At 36.0% G+C, this 22103-nt stretch overlaps 1 protein-coding gene and 2 non-coding genes across 4 annotated transcripts in view; all 3 read right to left on the bottom strand.

The window, feature by feature from the left end:
* LOC134740489 (dual specificity tyrosine-phosphorylation-regulated kinase 2) overlaps positions 1–22103 on the bottom strand; it is a 116710-nt gene that overhangs the window by 44582 nt on the left and 50025 nt on the right. For both annotated transcript variants that reach the window (XM_063672982.1, XM_063672981.1), the window contains exons 3-4: positions 17917–18080; positions 17515–17664 (exon numbers count right to left, since the gene is read on the bottom strand). In XM_063672982.1, the coding sequence (XP_063529052.1) occupies positions 17515–17664; positions 17917–18080 (314 nt within the window). The remainder of the gene's footprint in view (positions 1–17514; positions 17665–17916; positions 18081–22103) is intronic.
* Positions 12286–12360, bottom strand: Trnai-gau (transfer RNA isoleucine (anticodon GAU)). Its single transcript has one exon. It is a non-coding gene; the product is annotated as a tRNA-Ile (tRNA).
* Trnay-aua (transfer RNA tyrosine (anticodon AUA)) lies at positions 12650–12722 on the bottom strand. Its single transcript has one exon. It is a non-coding gene; the product is annotated as a tRNA-Tyr (tRNA).

Here is a 22103-nt window from a genome sequence, read left to right as displayed (position 1 = left end):
GTTACATTACTAAGCTACTTTTTACCTCAACATTCAAATCCTAACCTAAGGGGGAATAGACCTGTACCAATAACTTCTGAGGTTATAAGAATATTAATGTTGCTTATTTTTTATATATAGTTTCCAGACCATATACTAAACCTAAAAATAATATTTTGTGTCATCCTAGGTATTTGCTTAGGTAGAAATTTAGGTATTTCTTTTTTCAATCAGCATTCTGTAAAAAAAATATTAGAGACGAAATTCTTTGTTTCCCTGTAAAGGCAAAGTGGCTTCCGACCTACACACGCATTTTGTGTCATTTTCATCCACGGGTATAATGGCATTTAATAAATACCTAATATTGATCCTAAAACGCCTAAAAAAATATTAGAGTCGGTAAGTGAAGTGTTGTACTTTATAGAACATTGTTATATGTTATTCAAACAAATCTGTGTCAAATTCATCCACCGTTTTTATTTAAAAAAAATTTTTTTCTAATTAACACCCTGTATCTGCCACAAAAAAAAATTCATGTTATTAAGTTTACGTCTACAGTATTATAATACCACATTGAGACATCATTCATAATTTGGGTCATTTTGATCCACGGTTTTTTTACTATCTGGCAAAATAAAACTCAATTGAGCAAGAAGGGCGTGCGCGGGGAAGGGTACCTACGCGGGTGGGGTGCTTATTATACTTGCCGCAATATCAGCTTGCGACTGAGATCTTAATACTATCTCCTTTACCCTTGTTAAGACCAACCAAGAGTGAAAGAGATGGCATTATGAGCTGTCTCGCCACTTAGTTTTGCGATACAGTGTATTTATTTCATTCGGAGGCATAATTACATTGTCTTATCAATCTTACCGTAGTAGGTATATAAATATAATTAAAAATAAACTGTAGGCTGCACTCCTCATACTGACCAACATTTGTGACGTTCCTAATCAAAAGGTACCACTTTCTCTGACAGGTTATTTGTATAAAGATATAATCAAATTTCGTCTTTATGGTAAACGACAGTGCTACCTACCTTTTGATTGAGAATGTCACATCAGCGACTTAAAAATTACTTTTGTTTCGATTTTTAGTAGACTTTTTAAGTTTATTTTAAGACGCAATTTATTGTGATTTTTGTTATGTTTAAGCGTGGCAAGCAACATTAATTACAATGATGATGATGTTCATTAAATACAATATTTTTTCATACTATACTGAACTGTCACCCTATACATGAGAATGAACAGCGCCCTCTTGACAATGATCATATATTACTGGTCAGGCTTTAATATGTGTCATAATTTAGTAAAGTCCCCTTTGTGGATTCTAAGTTTCCGAGTTACAGCAGTTTAGTGAAAGCGTTTTTTTTTTAAATATAAATTAAGGGTTGAATAAAGAGAAAAGAAAATTTGATTATTTTTGCGCTACGACGCACGGTTTAGGAGATAAAGTCTATAAAGTTTTTTTTATTGTTTTTTTTCTTTTTTTCTTTTTTACATTGTGTTTTTTGTATATTACTTTGGGGTTTCATAAAGGGGAACGAAAATTTAATTATTTTTGCGCTACGACGCATGGTTTAGGAGATCAAGCCCTATAAAAAAAAAATCTTTTTTTTTGCGTTTTTTTTGTATAAATTAATGGTAACATAAAGGGGACCGAAAAGTTGATTATTTTTGCGCTACGACGCACGGTTTAGGAGATACAGCCCTATATAGATTTTTTTCTTTTTCTTTTTTACGTTTTTAAATCTTAATTAAGGGCTTCTTAAGGGGAATGAAAATTTGAATATTTTTCGCTACCATGCACGGTTTAGGAGATACATCCCTTAAGTTTTTTTTGTTGTTTTTTTTTCTTTTTTTTGTCATTGCGTTTTTTGTTATTACTTTGGGGTTTCATAAAAGGGAACGAAAATATTATTATTTTTGCGCTACGACACACGGTTTAGGAGATACAGTCCTAAAATGATTTTTTTTCTCTTTTTCTTTTTTGCGTTTTTAAATCTTAATTAGGGGCTTCTTAAAGGGGAACGGATATTGATTATTTTGCGCTACGATGCACGGTTTAGGAGATACAGCCCTATAAAGATTTTTTTTTAAATTTTGCGTTTTTTTAAATATAAATTATGGGTTGCATAAAGGGGAACGAAAATTTTATTATTTTTGCGGTACCACGCACGGTTTAGGAGATACAGCTCTACAAAGTTTTTTTCCTGGTTTTTTTTGTTTTTTTTTTAAGTATTAATTACGGGTTTCTTAAAGGGTTTTTTTTTAATTATTTTTGCGCTACGACGCATGGTTTAAGAGATACAGCCCTATAATGATTTTTTTTTTTAATTTTGCGTTTTTTTTTTTAATATAAATTATGGGTTGCATAAAGGGGAACGAAAATTTTATTATTTTTGCGCCACCACGCACGGTTTAGGAGATATTATATCTATATATATATATATATAGCTATAATAGCTCTATAAAGTTTTTTCCTGGTTTTTTAAAAGTTTTAATTAAGGGTTTCTTAAGGGGAACGAAAATTTGATTATTTTTGTGCTACGATGCACGGTTTAGGAGATGCAGCCCTATAAAGATTTTTTTGTTGTTTTTTTTTTTCATTGTGTTTTTTGTATATTACTTTGGGGTTCCGTATAGGGAAACGAAAATTTTGTTATTTTTGCGCTACCACGCACGGTTTAGGAGATATAGCTCTATAAAGATTTTTTCCTGTTTTTATTTGTTTTTTTTAAGTATTAATTAAGGGTTTCTTAAAGGGGAACGAAAAATTTATTATTTTTGCGCCACCACGCACGGTTTAGGAGATATTATATCTATATATATATATATATATAGCTATAATAGCTCTATAAAGTTTTTTCCTGGTTTTTTTAAAGTTTTAATTAAGGGTTTCTTAAGGGGAACGAAAATTTGATTATTTTTGTGCTACGATGCACGGTTTAGGAGATACAGCCCTAAAATGATTTTTTTCCTCTTTTTCTTTTTTGCGTTTTTCAATCTTAATTAGGGGTTTCTTAAAGGGGTTTTTTTTTTTAAATTATTTTTGCGCTACGATGCACGGTGTAGGAGATACAGCCCTATAAAGTTTTTTTGTTATTTTTTTTCTTTTTTTTTCATTGTGTTTTTAGTATATTACTTTGGGGCTTCATAAAGGGAAACGAAATTTTTATTATTTTTGCGCTACGACGCATGCTTTAAGAGATACAGCCCTATAATGATTTTTTTATTTTTTTTTGCGTTTTTTTAAAATATAAATTATGAGTTGCATAAAGGGGAACGAAACTTTTATTATTTTTGCGCCACCACGCACGATTTAGGAGATATTATATCTATATATATATATATATATAGCTATAATAGCTCTATAAAGTTTTTTTCCTGGTTTTTTTTAAAGTTTTAATTAAGGGTTTCTTAAGGGGAACGAAAATTTGATTATTTATGTGCTACGATGCACGGTTTAGGAGATGCAGCCCTATAAAGATTTTTTTGTTGTTTTTTTTTCATTGTGTTTTTTGTATATTACTTTGGGGTTCCGTATAGGGGAACGAAAATTTTGTTATTTTTGCGCTACCACGCACGGTTTAGGAGATATAGCTCTATAAAGATTTTTTCCTGTTTTTTTTGTTTTTTTTTTTAAGTATTAATTAAGGGTTTCTTAAAGGGGAACGCAAAATTGATTATTTTTGCGCTACGATGCACGATTTAGGAGATGCAGCCCTATAAAGATTTTTTTTTTGTTTTTTTTTTCATTGTGTTTTTTGTATATTAGTTAGGGGTTCCATAAAGGGGAACGAAAATTTGATTATTTTTGCGCTACGACGGTTTAGGAGATACAGCCCTAAAAAGTTTTTTTTTGTTTTTTTTTATTGCGTTTTTTTTAAATATAAATTAATGGTTACATAAACGGGACCGAAACGTTTATTTTTGCGCTACGACGCACGGTTTAGGAGATACAGCCCTAAAATGATTTATTTCCTCTTTTTCTTTTTTGCGTTTTTCAATCTTAATTAGGGGTTTCTTAAAGGGTTTTTTTTTTTTAAATTATTTTTGCGCTACGATGCACGGTGTAGGAGATACAGCCCTATAAAGTTTTTTTGTTATTTTTTTTCTTTTTTTTTCATTGTGTTTTTAGTATATTACTTTGGGGCTTCATAAAGGGAAACGAAATTTTTATTATTTTTGCGCTACGACGCATGCTTTAAGAGATACAGCCCTATAATGATTTTTTTATTTTTTTTGCGTTTTTTTAAAATATAAATTATGAGTTGCATAAAGGGGAACGAAACTTTTATTATTTTTGCGCCACCACGCACGGTTTAGGAGATATTATATCTATATATATATATAGCTATAATAGCTCTATAAAGTTTTTTTCCTGGTTTTTTTTAAAGTTTTAATTAAGGGTTTCTTAAAGGGGAACGAAAATATGATTATTTATGTGCTACGATGCACGGTTTAGGAGATGCAGCCCTATAAAGATTTTTTTGTTGTTTTTTTTTCATTGTGTTTTTTGTATATTACTTTGGGGTTCCGTATAGGGGAACGAAAATTTTGTTATTTTTGCGCTAACACGCACGGTTTAGGAGATATAGCTCTATAAAGATTTTTTCCTGTTTTTTTTGTTTTTTTTTTTTAAGTATTAATTAAGGGTTTCTTAAAGGGGAACGAAAAATTCATTATTTTTGCGCTACGATGCACGATTTAGGAGATGCAGCCCTATAAAGATTTTTTTTTGTTTTTTTTTTCATTGTGTTTTTTGTATATTAGTTAGGGGTTCCATAAAGGGGAACGAAAATTTGATTATTTTTGCGCTACGACGGTTTAGGAGATACAGCCCTAAAAAGTTTTTTTTTGTTTTTTTTTTTTATTGCGTTTTTTTTAAATATAAATTAATGGTTACATAAACGAGACCGAAACGTTTATTTTTGCGCTACGACGCACGGTTTAGGAGATACAGCCCTATAAAGATTTTTTCCTCTTTTTTTTCTTTTTTGCGTTTTTAAATCTTAATTAGGGGCTTCTTAAAGGGGAGCGAAAATTTGATTATTTTTGCGCTACGATGCACGATTTAGGAGATACAGCTAATACAGCCCTATAAAGATTTTGTTTCTTTTTTTCATTGTATTTTTCATGTATTACTTTTGGGTTACATAAAGGGGAACGTAAATTTTATTATTTTTGCGCTACGACGCATGGTTTAGGAGATACAGTCCTATATTTTTTTTTACAATGCATGTGCTCGAAAAGTGCGTTTCCTACGGAGCCATATCGTGCGGAAAGTACTGCTTTTCCGCACTAGTGCTTTTTGTTTTCAATTTTTTTTTACAGTACATATGGTGCTACTTTCTCGCACTAGTGCGGAAAAGAGCACTTACGGTGCATATGTCGAAAGTTTAAAGGGCCATATGTACTGTAAAACGTACGATACACGTGCGAATAGGTAATTCGCAACTCGTGTCGATTTAAAACACTCCTTTTAATAATTAAACTTATTTGCCATGATGTTTTTTTATTTACGCGCACAATGCATAGTAAAACATTGTATGATACACGTGCGTAAAGATGATTTCCGCACTTGTTGCATAAATAGCAATTTTTTTTATCAAAGAATGAAAGAAAGTCACGGTATTAATAACCAAATTTTACTTTAGTGGTACCTTTTCCCTATCACTCTCACAAATGTATGTGGCGTTCACGTAAACGCGATATTTTTAAGATTTCCCTGCGCAATGTTGCCAGCTCGCTCGCAAATCAAACATGTACTTACAGTTCTTTTGCATAATGGTGACATTGTACAATATCTATAAGTTTTAAATAGGTAAAAGATAATTCGACGCATTCTTTGCTTGCTTGTTGCTTGTTGTTGTGTTGTTTGCGTAACTTCTTTGAATAAGTTGCGTTAATTTGGCGCACAGGCGAAGTAAACATGCGTTACGTACGGCAAGGTCACGCCGCGGCCCCACCCTGCACGGCCTCCGTTGCCCATTCAGACCGCCCGCTAGCTTCGTTTGAACGCAAATAATATTTTTGTAATATTTGTTTATGCAGTGGATGCAAGTGACACAAATTCATACATCTTATTTATCCCGCATTTCAAATTAATAAGATGTAAACTCTAATATCTTTAATATTCTTTTGTAACGGTGACAGCCTGTTACAACAAAATCATCAAATATCTTATGAAGCTATGCCTTAATAAGACACAAAATCATTTAATGGACCTATTTAAACGATTAAATTCGACCTAAGTAATTTTTTTTAACTCTAATTTTTTTTTTGTGTCATTTAGAATATTATGACATAGTATCAGATTGCAGTGGACGTAATTGACACAAACTATGTTTTCACACTAAAAACACTATCCTAAGTGCAACACAGTTACATGTTTTCTCTCGAATATTTTTTTCTCCAAAATAATTCAAAATAAAAAATAATTACCACAAAATAACAAATTACTAGAAAAGCAAATTATATATATGACACAAAACAAAATGTAAGATTTACATCTTAACAAAGTATTCATAAGCGAAAACAGAATTGACTTTAATATTTTTATAACCTAGGGGTCAAAATATAGCCAGCGGTACAGGTCTAGAAAATCTACTTGAAAAACTTACATCTAGGTAGATACTTTTTTGTTTTAGGTTCTAACAGGTGTAATAACACCTGCTAGCTGATGGCAACTAGTCCATTGGTCAGACTACTGTGAGCCAGTAGCTATTGAAGCAATTTGTAATAGCTGTAAATAGAAGGTAGGTTCTTTTGAGTACCGAATTAAGTACTAGACATAAAAAAAACTGTATCGCTCCACTAGGTCTGTCTTAGTAGGTAACTTTTACTCTTTTGAATAATTATGAGTGTGGCTGTATTGTGCAATGAGATAGGTACCTATTATTTGATAGTTAGGTACCTCTGAGATACATAATCTGGGAATGCAATATTAGGTTTAAATAAGGCACCCAGTTCTAATCTAATCTGCGCCTTGTTTACAGACATAAAGACAAATGATTGTTCCCGGCGATTAGTTAGTATATCTTGGGTGCAAATATACTGTTCTCATGTGAAAATATTTCCTCCGTTGCTGCCACATGAACCTACTTTTACTTATTTCCTTCTATTTCTTCCAGAAAACTTCTCTTGGATCAAGGGAGAAATTAAGGATGGCGCTCAAGGACTTCCTAAGCATCATGCACAAAACCGGCTGTTACTAAGAGTGTGCGCTTGCGAGTTGCTAGCGAGCTTAATAAATACATACTTATGTCGCCTATGTTTTACTATCACACGAATACCTACCTAAACTATTTACCTATGTTTCTATACAAGTAGAGACTAGTAAACATTCAAGACGGACAATCTTCATACAAAACAGCATTCCCCGCAACTTTAATGGACTCGACATAGGTGAATAGGTTTCGCTTATTCCTATTTTTTATTTTAGCTTTATACGTAATAAATCTGTCACTGTTAGGTACTTAGTACCTCTATTATAGCTGACTCATAGCGCGGTCCCGATACTTTAGCACTGAATTATCTCTGTTAGTGCTGAGACAAAACAAGCCTCTATAACTGAAATAACCTCAAGTCTCATCTCTATAAATGGAACCCTCTGTAAATGAGACAGAAATTTACTTATACCTGGCTGAGACCCTGGTAGGTGGAATAATAATAATAAAATTCTTTATTGTGCACTACAAAGAAAAATACATGTTACAAACAAAGACAGGACATAATGTTTTAATGTTTATTTGGGCACAAACGGTACATGTTTCTTATAACTAGTTTCTTATAAGTGAGAAATATTGCCCCCCCTTGATGAGATGAGTATAGGCTAAAGGTGTGGCGCCATCTATTCGAGTATAACTTTTTCTTACTTTCCGAGGCACATTTTTTCCTTATACTATTTATCTTGCTTATACGGAGTTACATAATTATGTCTTTGCTATAAGTAACTTAAATTCCATTTACAACAATGACAATTCTCGCGGCGTTGTCAGTCTTCTATGTTTACTAATGTAAACTCTGATACAGATATGTAACAATGTCGGATTGTCGGCTCTGTGCTGCTGGAGAGAATATTATAAATGAGTAAATAATACAACCATTGCCAAGAAAATAAACGAAGTTTATTTACACAAACCTATTAAGTAAATGTAGATAGATAGACAAATCATTTATTCTTTTGCCACAATACACACATATAAAAGAAACAAAAGAAAAATATAAAAACAAAACAAAAAAACCCGTAGGATTGCTGTGTGCGTTGCAGCAAAACAAAATTGCTGTGCCCTTACAGGGTCTGTATTCTTGTAATTTGTAATACTATGAGCAATAAATATGTTTGAGTTTGAAAAGGGTTCCAAATTATTGTTATAATTATTAGCTTCTTGACATATTATAAAAATGTTAAATTAAATTAGATATGCAGGCATTATAATTGGTACAAGCAATAGATTATAATATAAGTATAAGTAGGTAACAAAGATAGATATAACTCCGTAATAGATGAATACAGTCTAAGGAAAAAAAGTGCTTCGAAAATCAAGAAAATTTGATTCTCGTTCAGAGGGCGCTACTAGCTTTGGCCTACTGTCGTATAGATGGCGTTGACGGTTTCGTTTGTCATTAAAACAATTTTAACTCATATCAGTGAAAGAACATGGGTCAAAATCATAATAATAATTAATGCAAATAAAAAAACTCATTTATCCATATTTAAATACATTTTATCGTATTTTTATAAATCTTCATTTTTAGTTTTAAAGTGTGTCGATAGATGGCAGTGAATTTACTGTGGTTACAAGATTTACTATGACAGTACCGCTCTAGTGTAGGTAATGAGGGCTACCGCGTTTAATTCCGCCGCTAGGGGCGCGAGTGTAGATGGAGGTCTTTCAAAATGTCCAATGCAAAGAAGTTTTAGGGGCTTCAAGCTTTTTTATCGGGAATTTACTTAACTCCTTCCTTATTCATAATTGTGGTAAATGTTTGTTCGTCTTTGATTAATCATGGTAAACATGATATAGCTCAATAAATGTTAGTGGTTTATAAAAACTGCCAACTAAAATATATGCAAAATTAAACAAGTTGAAAAAATGGCACATTTAGACGTTAAAATACCTTTGTGTATATTAGAACGTATTGATTTTATAAAAATAAGCATAGAAGAATTTACATCTACAGTGGCGCCAACTGGTGAGCACAAAAACTTTAGCCCTCTGTAGGTACCTCATAAGTACTAACATTATGTGCCCTACCCGGGTGTCAATGTACTGACTACATTTTACTAACATCTTCTGTAATGCACATGACTTTTAATGTTAAATAAATGAAATGAAATAAGGACTTTGTTCAAACTGATATTTTTGATACAAGTTTTTATTGCCGATTCTTTTAACAGGCAAGGAGGACTATCGTTTTTTTGCTCACCAGTTGGCGCCTCTGTTCTTCTTCTTCTTTTAAAATTATGGCTTCAGCCCAGTGGGACTATTTCGCCAGTATCAAGGTATTAAGAGGTTTAAAAACGACAAAAATTGTACGGTTGTACAAGACAGTGTACGGTGATTTGTTAGCTCTTGTAAATCGATAGCTAGACTTTACAAGAAGCACGTGGACTACCGGCCGTTGACTCCAAGATGGTGGTTAAACCATTTACTGCACACTACCACATTAGTTTACTGTATAATAAGCTATCGATATTACACTTTAAACAATATTAATGAGCAAAAAACAAAGTAATTAATCACGATGCTAACTATCAAGATGGCGCTCGAACCGGAAGTCCGGCGCCTCTGTTGATGGTGGTCCAAAACACTAAAGAACAGCTGTCAGTCATTGAAGTGACATTTGACATTTCGAACTATGGAAAAGACCACCATCTACACTAGCGCCCCTAGCGGCGAATTCATACGCGTTAGCCCTCACTAATACTTATCAAGACAATTCTAACAAATCCAGACACAAATTAGGTTGCGTTATTTTATCTCCTTCTATGACCTCCTATATGACCACTTCCTGCGTCCATCATCAGATATTCGATCGTACTGCAGGGAAAAGGTACCCTACGTTCATACAAATTTAAATTTGTATGCAGGGGGGTGCCTTTTCTCTGCAGCTGACTGTACCATAATATTCCGTTATCACCCAACTTATATAATGTATTATGTTATCACCCAACTTAAAGAATGTATGTGAAGTTTTAGCTCAATCGAATACAGGGAAGTGTGGTCGTATTGATTTTATAAAAATAAGCATAGAAGAATTTACATCTACAGTGGCGCCAACTGGTGAGCACAAAAACTGTAGCCCTCTGTAGGTACCTCACAAGTACTAACATTATGTGCCCTACCCGGGTGTCAATGTACTGACTACATTTTACTAACATCTTCTGTAATGCACATGACTTTTAATGTTAAATAAATGAAATGAAATAAGGATTTTGTTAAAACTGATATTTTTGATACAAGTTTTTATTGCCGATTCTTTTAACAGGCAAAGAGGACTATCGTTTTTTTGCTCACCAGTTGGCGCCTCTGTTCTTCTTCTTCTTCTTCTTCTTTTAAAATTATGGCTTCAGCCCAGTGGGACTATTTCGCCAGTATCAAGGTATTGAGAGGTTTACAAAAATTGTACGGTTGTACAAGACAGTGTACGGTGATTTGTTAGCTCTTGTAAATCGATAGCTAGTCTTTACAAGAAGCACGTGGACTACCGGCCGTTGACTCCAAGATGGTGGTTAAACGCGCTTCAAAATTAATTCTCCATTCACTGCACACTACCACATTAGTTTACTGTATAATAAACTATCGATATTACACTTTAAACAATATTAATAAGCAAAAAACAAAGTAATTAATCACGATGCTAACTATCAAGATGGCGCTCGAACCGGAAGTCTCGGCGCCTCTGTTGATGGTGGTCCAAAACACTAAAGAACAGTTGTCAGTCATTAAAGTGACAAGTGACATTTGACATTTCGAACTATGGAAAAGACCACCATCTACACTAGCGCCCCTAGCGGCGAATTCATACGCGTTAGCCCTCACTAATACCAATAGATGGATACAGTCTAAGGAAAAAACGTGCCTCGAAAATCAAGACAATTTGATTCTCGTTCAGAGGGCGCTACTAGTTTTGGCCTATAGTCGTATAGATGGCGTTGACGGTTTCGTTTATTATTTAACAATTTTAACGCATATCAGTGAAAGAACATGGGTCAAAATCATAAAAATAATTAATGCAAATAAAAAAAAATCATTTATCTATATACCTAAATACATTTTATCGTATTTTTATAAATCTTCATTTTTAGTTTTAAAGTATGTCGACAGATGGCAGTGAATTTACTGGGGTTACAAAATTTAATATGACAGTACCGCTCTAGTATAAGTAACTCTATGCTAATACTTATCAAGACAATTCTAACAAATCCAGACACAAATTCGGTTGCGTTATTTTATCTCCTTCTATGACCTCCTATATGACCACTTCCTGCGTCCATCATCAGATATTCGATGGTACTGCAGGGAAAAGGTACCCCACGTTCATGCAAATTTAAATTTGTATGCAGGGGGTGCCTTTTCTCTGCAGCTGACTGTACCATAATATTGCGTTATCACCCAACTCATATAATGTATTATGTTATCACCCAACTTAAAGAGTGTATGTGAAGTTTTAGCTCAATCGAATACAGGGAAGTGTGGTCTAATTTATCTTGCAGGACTTGATACATACATTGCAACGTTGCAACTTAAGTTTGTAAAAAAAAATCCTTTACACTGTAATAGATTCACCTACATATGTTTTACAAATAAACACTGACTATTGACTATTCGAAATGCACGGACATGCCACTTGCTGAGAGGTTTGTTCCAGGCGGAATGTAAGAACTTTTCTTCTTTCGTTCGATAGCTAAATTTTATGACTATCCCTTTTCTAAATAAGTCTTCCATGTCCTCGATAATTTGAGTGTCCTCTAATATGTTATGACTGAAACAGAAACAAAATAGATTAGATGAGGTCATGAGTTGTATAGGTATAGTGGTGCAGGCTAGTATGGCGGTTCATTGGCAAATTATGAGAAAATAATGTCACTTTTAGAAAGCTCTCGTTTTTAAGTCAGGGGGATTTTTTTTGTTTCTCAGTATTCAGCAACATCTACCTGTAAGAAATGATCTTAACACACACACACACACACACACACAATGTGCTAATACCCATACTTAACTTTTTTTTTAAGCAGAAACATATGCGAGCGTTACTCCAGATTTTTAAATTAAAGGAAAAATGGAATAATTTACACCTCCGGCAGGACTCGAACCTGCGACCATTGGAACATCGGTCCAATCGCTTCTGCCAACTGAGCCACGGAGCCCTACATAATTTATGGCACAAAGTGTGGTGGTCTTTTTTGTCAATAAACTTGGATTCTTGCATACAAAACCAGGTTCTAGAATATAGGTACAGACAGGGTAAGAAAAAAATGTTTTTGAAGTTTTGAGTGAGGTCGACGGGTTTCAAAGTTTTTAATATTTGTTAGAATCCTTATGCACTTTTTCTATAGTGTGAGTAAATGTATGAATAATTACGTAGTTTTTAACAAGCAGAAACGTCTGCGATCGATGCTATTAAGCTTAGAATAAATTTAAAAGTGGAAAAATTACTGCCTTGGGTGAGACTTGAACTCACGGCCTCTGGATCTATACTCCAGCGCTCTGCCAATTGAGCCACCAAGACCTCATCCATAGTCAGCAAATCTTCCCACTATATGGGTCTAGGGGACCCTAGCGATATCTACCGTAAGAGTGTTACACTTCTTAAATGGCCACCGGAGTTCCAAGTAATATTGGAAGTTCACGTTCAGTTAGTGATAGTTTAACAAACTTACATACATACATATAATCACGCCTATTTCCCGGAGGGGTAGGCAGAGACCACGGATTTCCACTTGTTACGATCCTGACATACCTCTTTCGCTACCTTCACTTTCATAACGTTCCTCATACACGCTCGCCGGTTTAGGGTGCTCTACCTGGTCTTTCTTCAGGATTTCCCCGATCTGATCAGAAAAAGTCCGCCGAGGTCTGCCCCTTCCCAACTCCCGTTTCTACCTCTCCCTTATACACTCTCTTTGTTAGCCTTTTTCCACTCATTCTTTCCACGTGTCTAAACAGGGAGTATATATATATATATATATATATTTCGCTAGCATTTTCTTCTGCGCCTAAGCATCGTCATCGACTGAAAAACAAATTCATGATAAAGTCAGTTATTGATTATTGGTCAAACAATCTACACGAACTATAACTTTTTCTATAAATAAATTATTGTTCTTTAGAGAAACTTACATTATCGGTGGCATTTTCTTTAGTTATCATCAAATCAGTATATATTTTTTTCTAGTCAGTTGTATTTTCTTCAGACGCGCACGCGTGCTTGTCAATGTCAATATTGTCAATTGTCAAAACGTTAAGCCCGCTACAGACTACGCGGTGCGAAGCCGCGAACGCGAGCGTGAGTCGATTTCGCTTTAGATTAACTTGCGTTCGCGGCTTCGCGCCGCGATTCGCGCTCGAGTGTGCTTTAAGTTGAGAGAACACAATTATCCGTGCATGTTAGGCCCCACCCATTCGCACGAGAGCTTATAGAAAGAGATATCGCTTTCTCGCTCTTACTTATGGGTGCGTCCCACACGCAACGCTTTTTAAGCTCTCGTGCGTATGGGGCCTTATAGTTGGTCAAGCTAATCTTATCAGTAAATAAGAACAAAAAAAACTATACTCATCCTTTTCTTTTGGGTGCTAGTACTAGTGTAAGACAAAGATAGTATGATTCTCTCTCTTGTTTGAAATGTCTATGTTTGAAATGAGACGGTCCTTTAGCCCCATAGACCTACGACTCTACGAGTAGCATTACATAGATGCGGGCTACCGCGTGCGCCCGTAAGGGATAGACATAGATGACGTCATAAACGTGGGGGTACCATATTGGTAAAAATTACGTTGGGGCGATTACCCTGGAGGCAAAGTTTGACGGTATTAAAATTGTTGAATAAATGTCAATGGGCCGTTCTATTTAGGCGTATGAACAATGAAATACCTCCTATAATTCGCGCAGGTGGTACAAAACTAAACATGTTTAGTAAATAAAACGTAAAATAAAATGTATTATGAGTTAAAATTTTATGAAATCACAAATCACAATCACATTATTCACACCAATTAATGTACACCACATTTAATCTTCACAACATTTGTTTATTTTATTTTTTAGAATTAGAAATACGAAAAACTTAAGTCAAAATTACCCATAAAATGATGATATCTTCATCTGGTATCCCTAACATGATTGTTATGCAGCTAAATTAAGAAGAAGATTAAAAACGGCTGACTTCAGACTCGTCTGAGTAGCTGACAGATTACCACAAACAACCTACGTAATTTGGGCGGATAATTTTACAAATAATGTTTTGTTAATTAGCGTAAATAATTGTGATATTTTTATTGAAATCGTTTGATTCTACATTGCTTTGAGTGTAACGTAATTTTACGATGTTATTCTCACATATTGCGTTAAGAGGAAGGTGTAAAATACCGTACTTACGTGTGAAAGGTTATGTTCTCATATTTTTGCTCAGAGCGGCTATGACAGCCAATTACAGAACAATTCACCATTATTTTATCAATTCAAAACGCTAACCATCACTATGTTTTATAAGAGAAAGCACAATTTCATAGAAAACAACAATAATTAAACAAGCAACGAAGCATGACATGTCACGTACTTATTTGTTTGCCACAATTTCGGTTGTGGCAGCGGTGGAAAAGTGAAACTATGGCAAAGACAAAAAGTAATATATTGCTCTCTGTCACTACTACTTAAAGATACATAAGACTATCCCGTTCGGTCATTTCGCCCCACCCCTCATGACCGATCCTTGTTATACTAGATTCATGTTTAGCCCGCTCCAGACTACGCGGCGCGAAGCCGCGAACGCAAGTGTGGATTCGATTTCGCTGATTAGCGAACTAGACTCCAAACTCGCGTTCGCGGCTTCGCGCCGCGATTCGCGCATGAGTGTGGAGGGCCCTTTTGACAAACTATATAATGCAAGTCAATTTGTATAAAGCTGTCACTCAACTGTCACTCATTTAAACTCTTTTCAATTTGGAAGTGTAGTAATAAAACTAACTATTCGTGTTCAATCTTTGTCCGACACACGTCCGAAATTTAAATAAGGCCAGCCATTGACATACACTCTAGGCATAGATAATCGTGGTCACTTTCGAATGATTGTCGATAACTTTTTTCATTACCGACGTGATATTGTTATCGTAGTCATGTATGAATGAATGAATGTTTTTCATGGAAATATGGGACACTTGGCAACACTGGCGCACGTGTGCGGCAGTCTGTAAGGTTCGCACCGTTTTGACGTATTTGCCTTTACAGGTCGTAACACACCGTCGCACCGCACCAAGGTCATTGTGCGACGCATCCATAAGTAAGAGCGAGAAAGCGATATCTCTTTCTCGCTCTTACTTATGGGGGCGTCGCACAATGACCTTGGTGCAGTTCTAGGAATAGGTAGTACTGGCGTGGGCTTCCATACTATCGCACCGAACCGTCAAAACGGTGCGATCCTACCTTACAGACTGCCGCACACGTGCGCCAGTGTTGCCAAGTGTCCCATATTTCCATGAAAAAAAAAGAAAAACATGGAAATATGGGACACTGTTTGTGTCCCTATTCCTAAGGGCCCTCCACACTCGTGCGCGAATCGCGGCGCGAAGCCGCGAACGCGAATGTGGAGTCGATTTCGCTGAATAGCGAACTAGACTCCACACTCGCGTTCGCGGCTTCGCGCCGTGATTCGCGCATGAGCGTAAAGGACCCTCTAGAATTGCTCCAAGGTCACGGTGCGGTACGATGGTGTGTTATGGCCTATAATTTCGAAGTGTAATAATAAATCTAGCTATTCGCGTTCAAACTTCATCTGACACATGTCCGACAATTGAATAAGGCCACCTATTGAATGGATCTTTCAAAAACTCTAGGCATAGACAATCGTGGTCACTAACGAATGATTGTCGATTAGAGACTTCCGGTTCTAACGCCATCTTGATAGTAGCCTCGTGATTAATTCCTTTGTTTTTTGCTCATTAATATTGTTTAAAGTGTAATATCGATAGCTTTATTATACAATAATCTAATGTGGTAGTGTGCAGTGAATGGAGAATTAATCTCAAAGCGTGTTTAACCACCATTTTGGAGTCAACGGCCGGTAGTCCACGTGCTTCTCGTAAAATCCAGCTATCGGTTTTACGAGACAACTACAACAACCACCGAACAGCGTCGTGCTCTAAGAGCATTTATTTTGTTCCTACCCTTTTACGTGACATTGGCTACGGGCAACACCGCCCTCAAGTCCATCAAGAAAAGGAAAAAAAAAAGATTGTCGATTACTTGCATTATCGACGGGATATTGTTATCGTAGCCCGGTACCATGCTCGCAAAATGACAGTTTTTTACGATAACGTTAGAAGACAGCAGTCCTATCACGCGCAATATGATAATAACCATTTCACGCGCAATATGACAATAACCGTGCTAAGCCCGGAACTGGACTTATCAATATTGGAGTATAGTAGTAGTAGTAGTAGTAAACTCTTTATTGTACAAATATACACATTAAAAATTACATGGTACAAATAATAAGATGTACAAAGGCGAACTTATCCCTTTGAGGGATCTCTTCCAGTTAACCTTTGAGTAGATGAGAGGAGAAAGTGAAAAGAGGGTGACAAATGTAGCAAAATGTACAACAAGGTACCAGAAAGATAAAGGATATAAATACATACAAAATTAATAGGATAAACATATAATATATTACACAAAAAGGAATGGGAAAAATACACTAAAAATTGGAAAGAAGTAGAAAAATATAAAGCAACATACAATACAAATATAGGCACATTAATCAATCAGAATAACCATAGCTTCTTTAACCTCTCCTTGAACGACGCAAGCGATTGCGCCTGTCTGAGCGAAACTGGCAGCTCATTCCACAGCTTCACTGAACGCACTGCGAAGGACTTGTTGTATCCACGAGATTTGTGAGAGGGGATGGCAAGTGATAAATTCGCACTAGAACGGAGACGGTGGCCACTGCCTTCAGCCAAAAATTGAAATTTTTGAGAGAGGTATACAGGAGAAGAAGGTGTAAAAAGAACATTGAAGAGAAGAGAAAGAGTGTGAAGATCTCTGCGGCGGCGGATTGGAAGCCAATTGAGTTTATGACGGTAGTAAGATACATGATCGTACTTCCGTAGGCCGAAAATGAATCTTATACAGACATTCTGTAAGCGCTCTAACTTGTCCAAGAGCTCTTCTGTCATGTCAAGATTCTTCTTGTTGCGTATGATCTTGATGGCGACCTGCCCGCCTGTCCTGTGGTCGAGCGCCCGGATCACCTGACCGAACGATCCCTTGTCGATTACCTCCAGAATGAGGGTAGATAGGATTGTACCTGGTGGTGGAACCTTTTCTTGTTCCGTATGATCTTGATGGCGACCTGCCCCCCTGTCCGGTGGTCGAGAGCGCGGATCACTTGCCCGAACGACCCCTTGCCGATCACCTCCAGGATTTCATAGCGGTACGCCACGTGGTCGTGGATTTGCTGGAAATGTAAATTGTCAAATTAATTCGGAGATTTTTCTATTATTGTGTAAATATAAAGTAAGCATCTTGTTATAATGATGAACATGGTATGTTATAATCGTAGATTACATTTTATATAACGCAAATCAGTAGTAGGTAATTCTGGCGGCTTTTCACTTTACAAGCAAAATTACATCTAGATAAGTGTTGTGAGGTTGTGACACTTGTGACCACGCGTTCTACATGTACGACATTTATTCTGTGAGCTCACCTTATTATAGCTCCCGTTCTCGTCATCAAACCCGCAGTTATTAGGCAGACTGGACTTGGCCTGAATCTTACTGGCTTCCAAACCAAGGAACCAGACCTCGGGGTACTTGCGGACCTCCGTCCGCTCCCATTCTGAGAGCCGGTCGCCGTACATTTTGAGGGCGTCTGTGGACAAATTCATAAATAGGAATAAGTAAGTCGGAGTAATAGCAGAGGCTAAAGGGGCTAAACTAAGCTGCGAATAAAGGGTTAGAGGCACGTCCACTGTGATCGCTGTTTTTCCAGTTAGGAAAGGCTATCTAGTTGGTTATGATGGGCCGGCCGTATTAGTCTAAATTCTCTAAATGCCTACAGAGACACTACTCGAAATGTTTAAAATACTAAAACTAAAACAGCAAGAACAAAGGAGTATAGGTACCTATAGGTTTATTGGTCCTTCCTAGAGCAATGAAAAAGAGTCACTTTATAGAAAATTTCATGAAAATTGTTACTTTTGATTGATCCTAAGTACACTTGTTAAATCTATTTAGGCACATGTTAGCATCGGGACATAAAAGTAATATTTCATTTCCAGCAAATACGGAGCCTTTTTAGCCTATTTTTAACACAATATACAAGAAATCATATTTCTACATAAACACCTATTTCCCCTTCTGTGTTACGAAACTTTATTAAACATTTGCAAAAAACTCGCCAAGTCAAATGGTCCCGGGTAATTGGGTCGCACCCTTTTGGGATTCAGGGTTCAACCTCGGTTCCTGTTACATTTACTGCATAATTTTTTCCTTGTCGCGTTTCCCAAATAGGTATGTTGACTGTATTTAAAATAAATTATTTCACATCATGCACGAAATAAACCACCAGTAAAATATTAGAAAAACATAGATATACATTTTTTTCAGGCACCATTTCTATTTAATAAATCCGAATAAAATATAAAGAGTAGGTAACTTGTCCGTGACGTCATTGTTCTATTTTTCACATAAATTCCATAGTGGCTAATCGTTTCGACCATAGAAATATGAATGTTTTGACTGCTCTCTCTGTCTCTCTAAGCTTTCTCCTTCACTCACCGTAATGACACGAAATGATGTCAGGGTCTGAATCCTCGACCTGATCTATCTTCAGCTCGTATTACCAACTGCAGTAGTCGAGCTTGGGCGTCGCCGTGTATGTCTTCATTCGAAAATAAAAACTGATTTGACTAGTCAGTCAACTAGCTACCCTGTTGACGTTGTGTGACAAGTGATTTTTACCCTTTAATTTTATAGTTATTATAGCCTAAATTAAGTAGTTTAAGAAGTTTAGGCTACGATTTTATATTTATGTTTTATATTATTTAGAAAATTAACTAAAGTACTTATACACTTCTAAAGATGATGAGATTATATTTTACCCTGTAGGTTGCAGTAGAAAAAAAATATTTTATAACAGTTTTACTAGGCACTAATAACTAGCCAAAGTTAGTCTAAACTTTAGACTCTAAAGCATTTCTGTTTCTTAATTTAGATAGGGACAATGCTTAAAAAAATTGCCACATATTTTATATACGAAAACCGTAGCATAGTTAATCTAGTAAAACATTTGTAAAGGGACCCACTGACTATCAGTCCGCCGGACGATATCGACCTGTCAGTTAGAACAAAAATTTGACAGTTCCGAACAACTGACAGGCCGATATCGTCCGGCGGACTGATAGTCAGTGGGCCCCTTAAAAGACTAACGTTTTGCTAGTTCAGTAACTATAATAGAAACCTACCCTGTATTCCCACTTTATCGAGAACTTTCAAAACTAGTATAAGATGATCCATGATAACGTACAATTGTTACTGTCATCAAGTTCATTTTTATATTGGTTTTAAGGGCAGGTAACGGTTGGGAACGACCCCGGCTGGGATACGAACCGACCTTGACCTGTTAGGAGCATATTGTTTTAGCGAACGCGCCACGATGTTATTATATTTGGTTATTTGGCACTTAGTTACGATAAGTGCTTTGTGGTTCATTTGTAAGCTGTCTTAATTAGTGCTAAAGTGCTTCGCTACGCGTCTTTTGAGTGGTCAGTTTATTTATATTTATACTACGTCAATGGCAAACAAGCACACGGCCCGCCTGATGGTAAGCGATCACCGTAGCCTATGGACGCCTGCAACTCAAGGGATGTTAATGAGCGCTGCATGCATGTATGCTGATATATTATGTACCTATATTGTCGATTTCGTTAAACGTTTTGTAGCTATAGGTAAAATGATTGCTGTTATATTATTTTTATACATTCACATTTCCTAATGTACAATTGTACATATATATTTCTTTGAAACATTAAATCTAAAAAAGTTATCACGTTTTACCTCAGACTAATAAAAACACATAGAATCAATCGCCTCCATCATAAATTCACAACGCAAAATAATGGCAACTCTATCTTAAAAACTTTGGACGCAAAATCGTGTAGTTCACATTCACAACTAGTATCTAATTGTATAAGTTTAGGGCTAAAGGGAAAAATTGCTGTTTTTTACCCAATTTTACAACCCTCCTTTATGACTTTATTATGCGTATCGAATAGGAATGTAAAAGGCCGTATTATCCATGTTGGGTCGCGCCGTGACCCAAAAGTAGGAGTCTGAGGGGGTGGATATCTATCAGTGATGGCCTGATGGGGCCTCAGCATCACTGATAGATGATGGCCTGATGGGGCGTTCTTTAAACTCGATTCTTACCGGCTTACATAAGATGTTCTCTAGAAGTCTCAGGCCCACTTCCACCATTCGACTAACACGAGTTAACCTGTTAAACCTGGATTTACCATGGTTACCAGTACAATTAGACACTGGGTTAACGGTTTCACCGCTTAACCTCGGGTTAGTGGGATGGTGCAAGTGCGCCTTAAAGACAATGTAGGCGAAATAGTTATTTGTTATACAAGGGTGCAAAGTTGTATTTTACCCGCGAGTGTGGAATTGAAACATGAGCAAGCGAAAGGATTCTATAGTTGAACCACGAGCGAAGCGAGTGGTTCTAAAATAGAATCCTGAGCGTAGCGAGTGTTTCAACACACGAGAAGTAAAATACATTTGCACCCGTGTGTAACACAAAACTTTTCCCCTCACTATAGCGAGGAAAGTGCAACATCCACAGGCGTTAGATCATCTTCATCACTGGAATCACAATTTTTTTTACGATATTATAACAGAAAACACTAGAAATTCTGATTTTTACGTGAGTCGGTGAGAAGAACAGTAAAAATTTTGTTGACAATGTTGACATTTCTGTTCTGACGTATGAAATGTCAACGATGCGTTTTGAAATTGCATCGACTCAACTTGTGCGTTCCGAATTATATTTAACATCATTACAAAAAATCTAACGTTTCTTATGGAATTTTAAAGTTTATGACTTAAAATTATTAAATAAAGCTAAATTTGGTATTTTTTATTAGATTCTCAAACCATTTATTTAATGATAATTAATATCGAACGAACCATTATCATGAGCGTTTTACGTTTTATTATCTGTCAAGCTACTTAAACACGCTCCATCCAAGGTCAAATTACTTTCCCCACTAGTGGATAAAATGCGTTTTTCCCCGCTTGTTTTAAAGGATAATAGACGGCTTTCCGAGCTAGTGAGGGGAAAATAACTTTACAGTGTCCAAAGGATTACTTTGACACCGATAGCCACTGACAATTACTTTTATCCGAACCATGGTGAGATTTCATATGATAGTAGGTACCTACTATTTTTACTACCCGGTGGACTATTGCTCAGGCGTAATAAAAATATTTAAAGCGAGGTCCAAAACTAGTTTTCACCAAGGCACTTTGCGAAAACTAATTTATGACTGAAAGTGACTTAGTTAAAACTGGTTTTCACCATGGCGTTTTGGAAAACCAGTTTTAATTAGTGAAAACTCGTCACATGATACGGTCACAGACATATACTGTGGATACGGTAAACCAGTTTTATTTTAACTACGAAAAACGCATGTTCACCTAAAACGTGTTTTTACGGTAGCATGTCTAGTAAAAACTCAGTAAAATTTGCCAATATCTCCTGAAATTCCCCGTCTGTTTCAGCACAAATAGCACAATATGTAAGGGATCTAATACCTTACGTCACGTTGGGCTCATAACAAGTAGGTCAGTGGGCCGCTTTTTAATACTTCCTTTTAACTTTGCTGTACTT

This window comes from Cydia strobilella, chromosome 4 (genome assembly GCF_947568885.1).
Source record: "Cydia strobilella chromosome 4, ilCydStro3.1, whole genome shotgun sequence".
Taxonomy (NCBI): Eukaryota; Metazoa; Arthropoda; class Insecta; order Lepidoptera; family Tortricidae; genus Cydia; species Cydia strobilella.
Note: the sequence above shows the minus strand (reverse complement) of the source record. Positions and strands in the feature narration are given on the sequence as shown.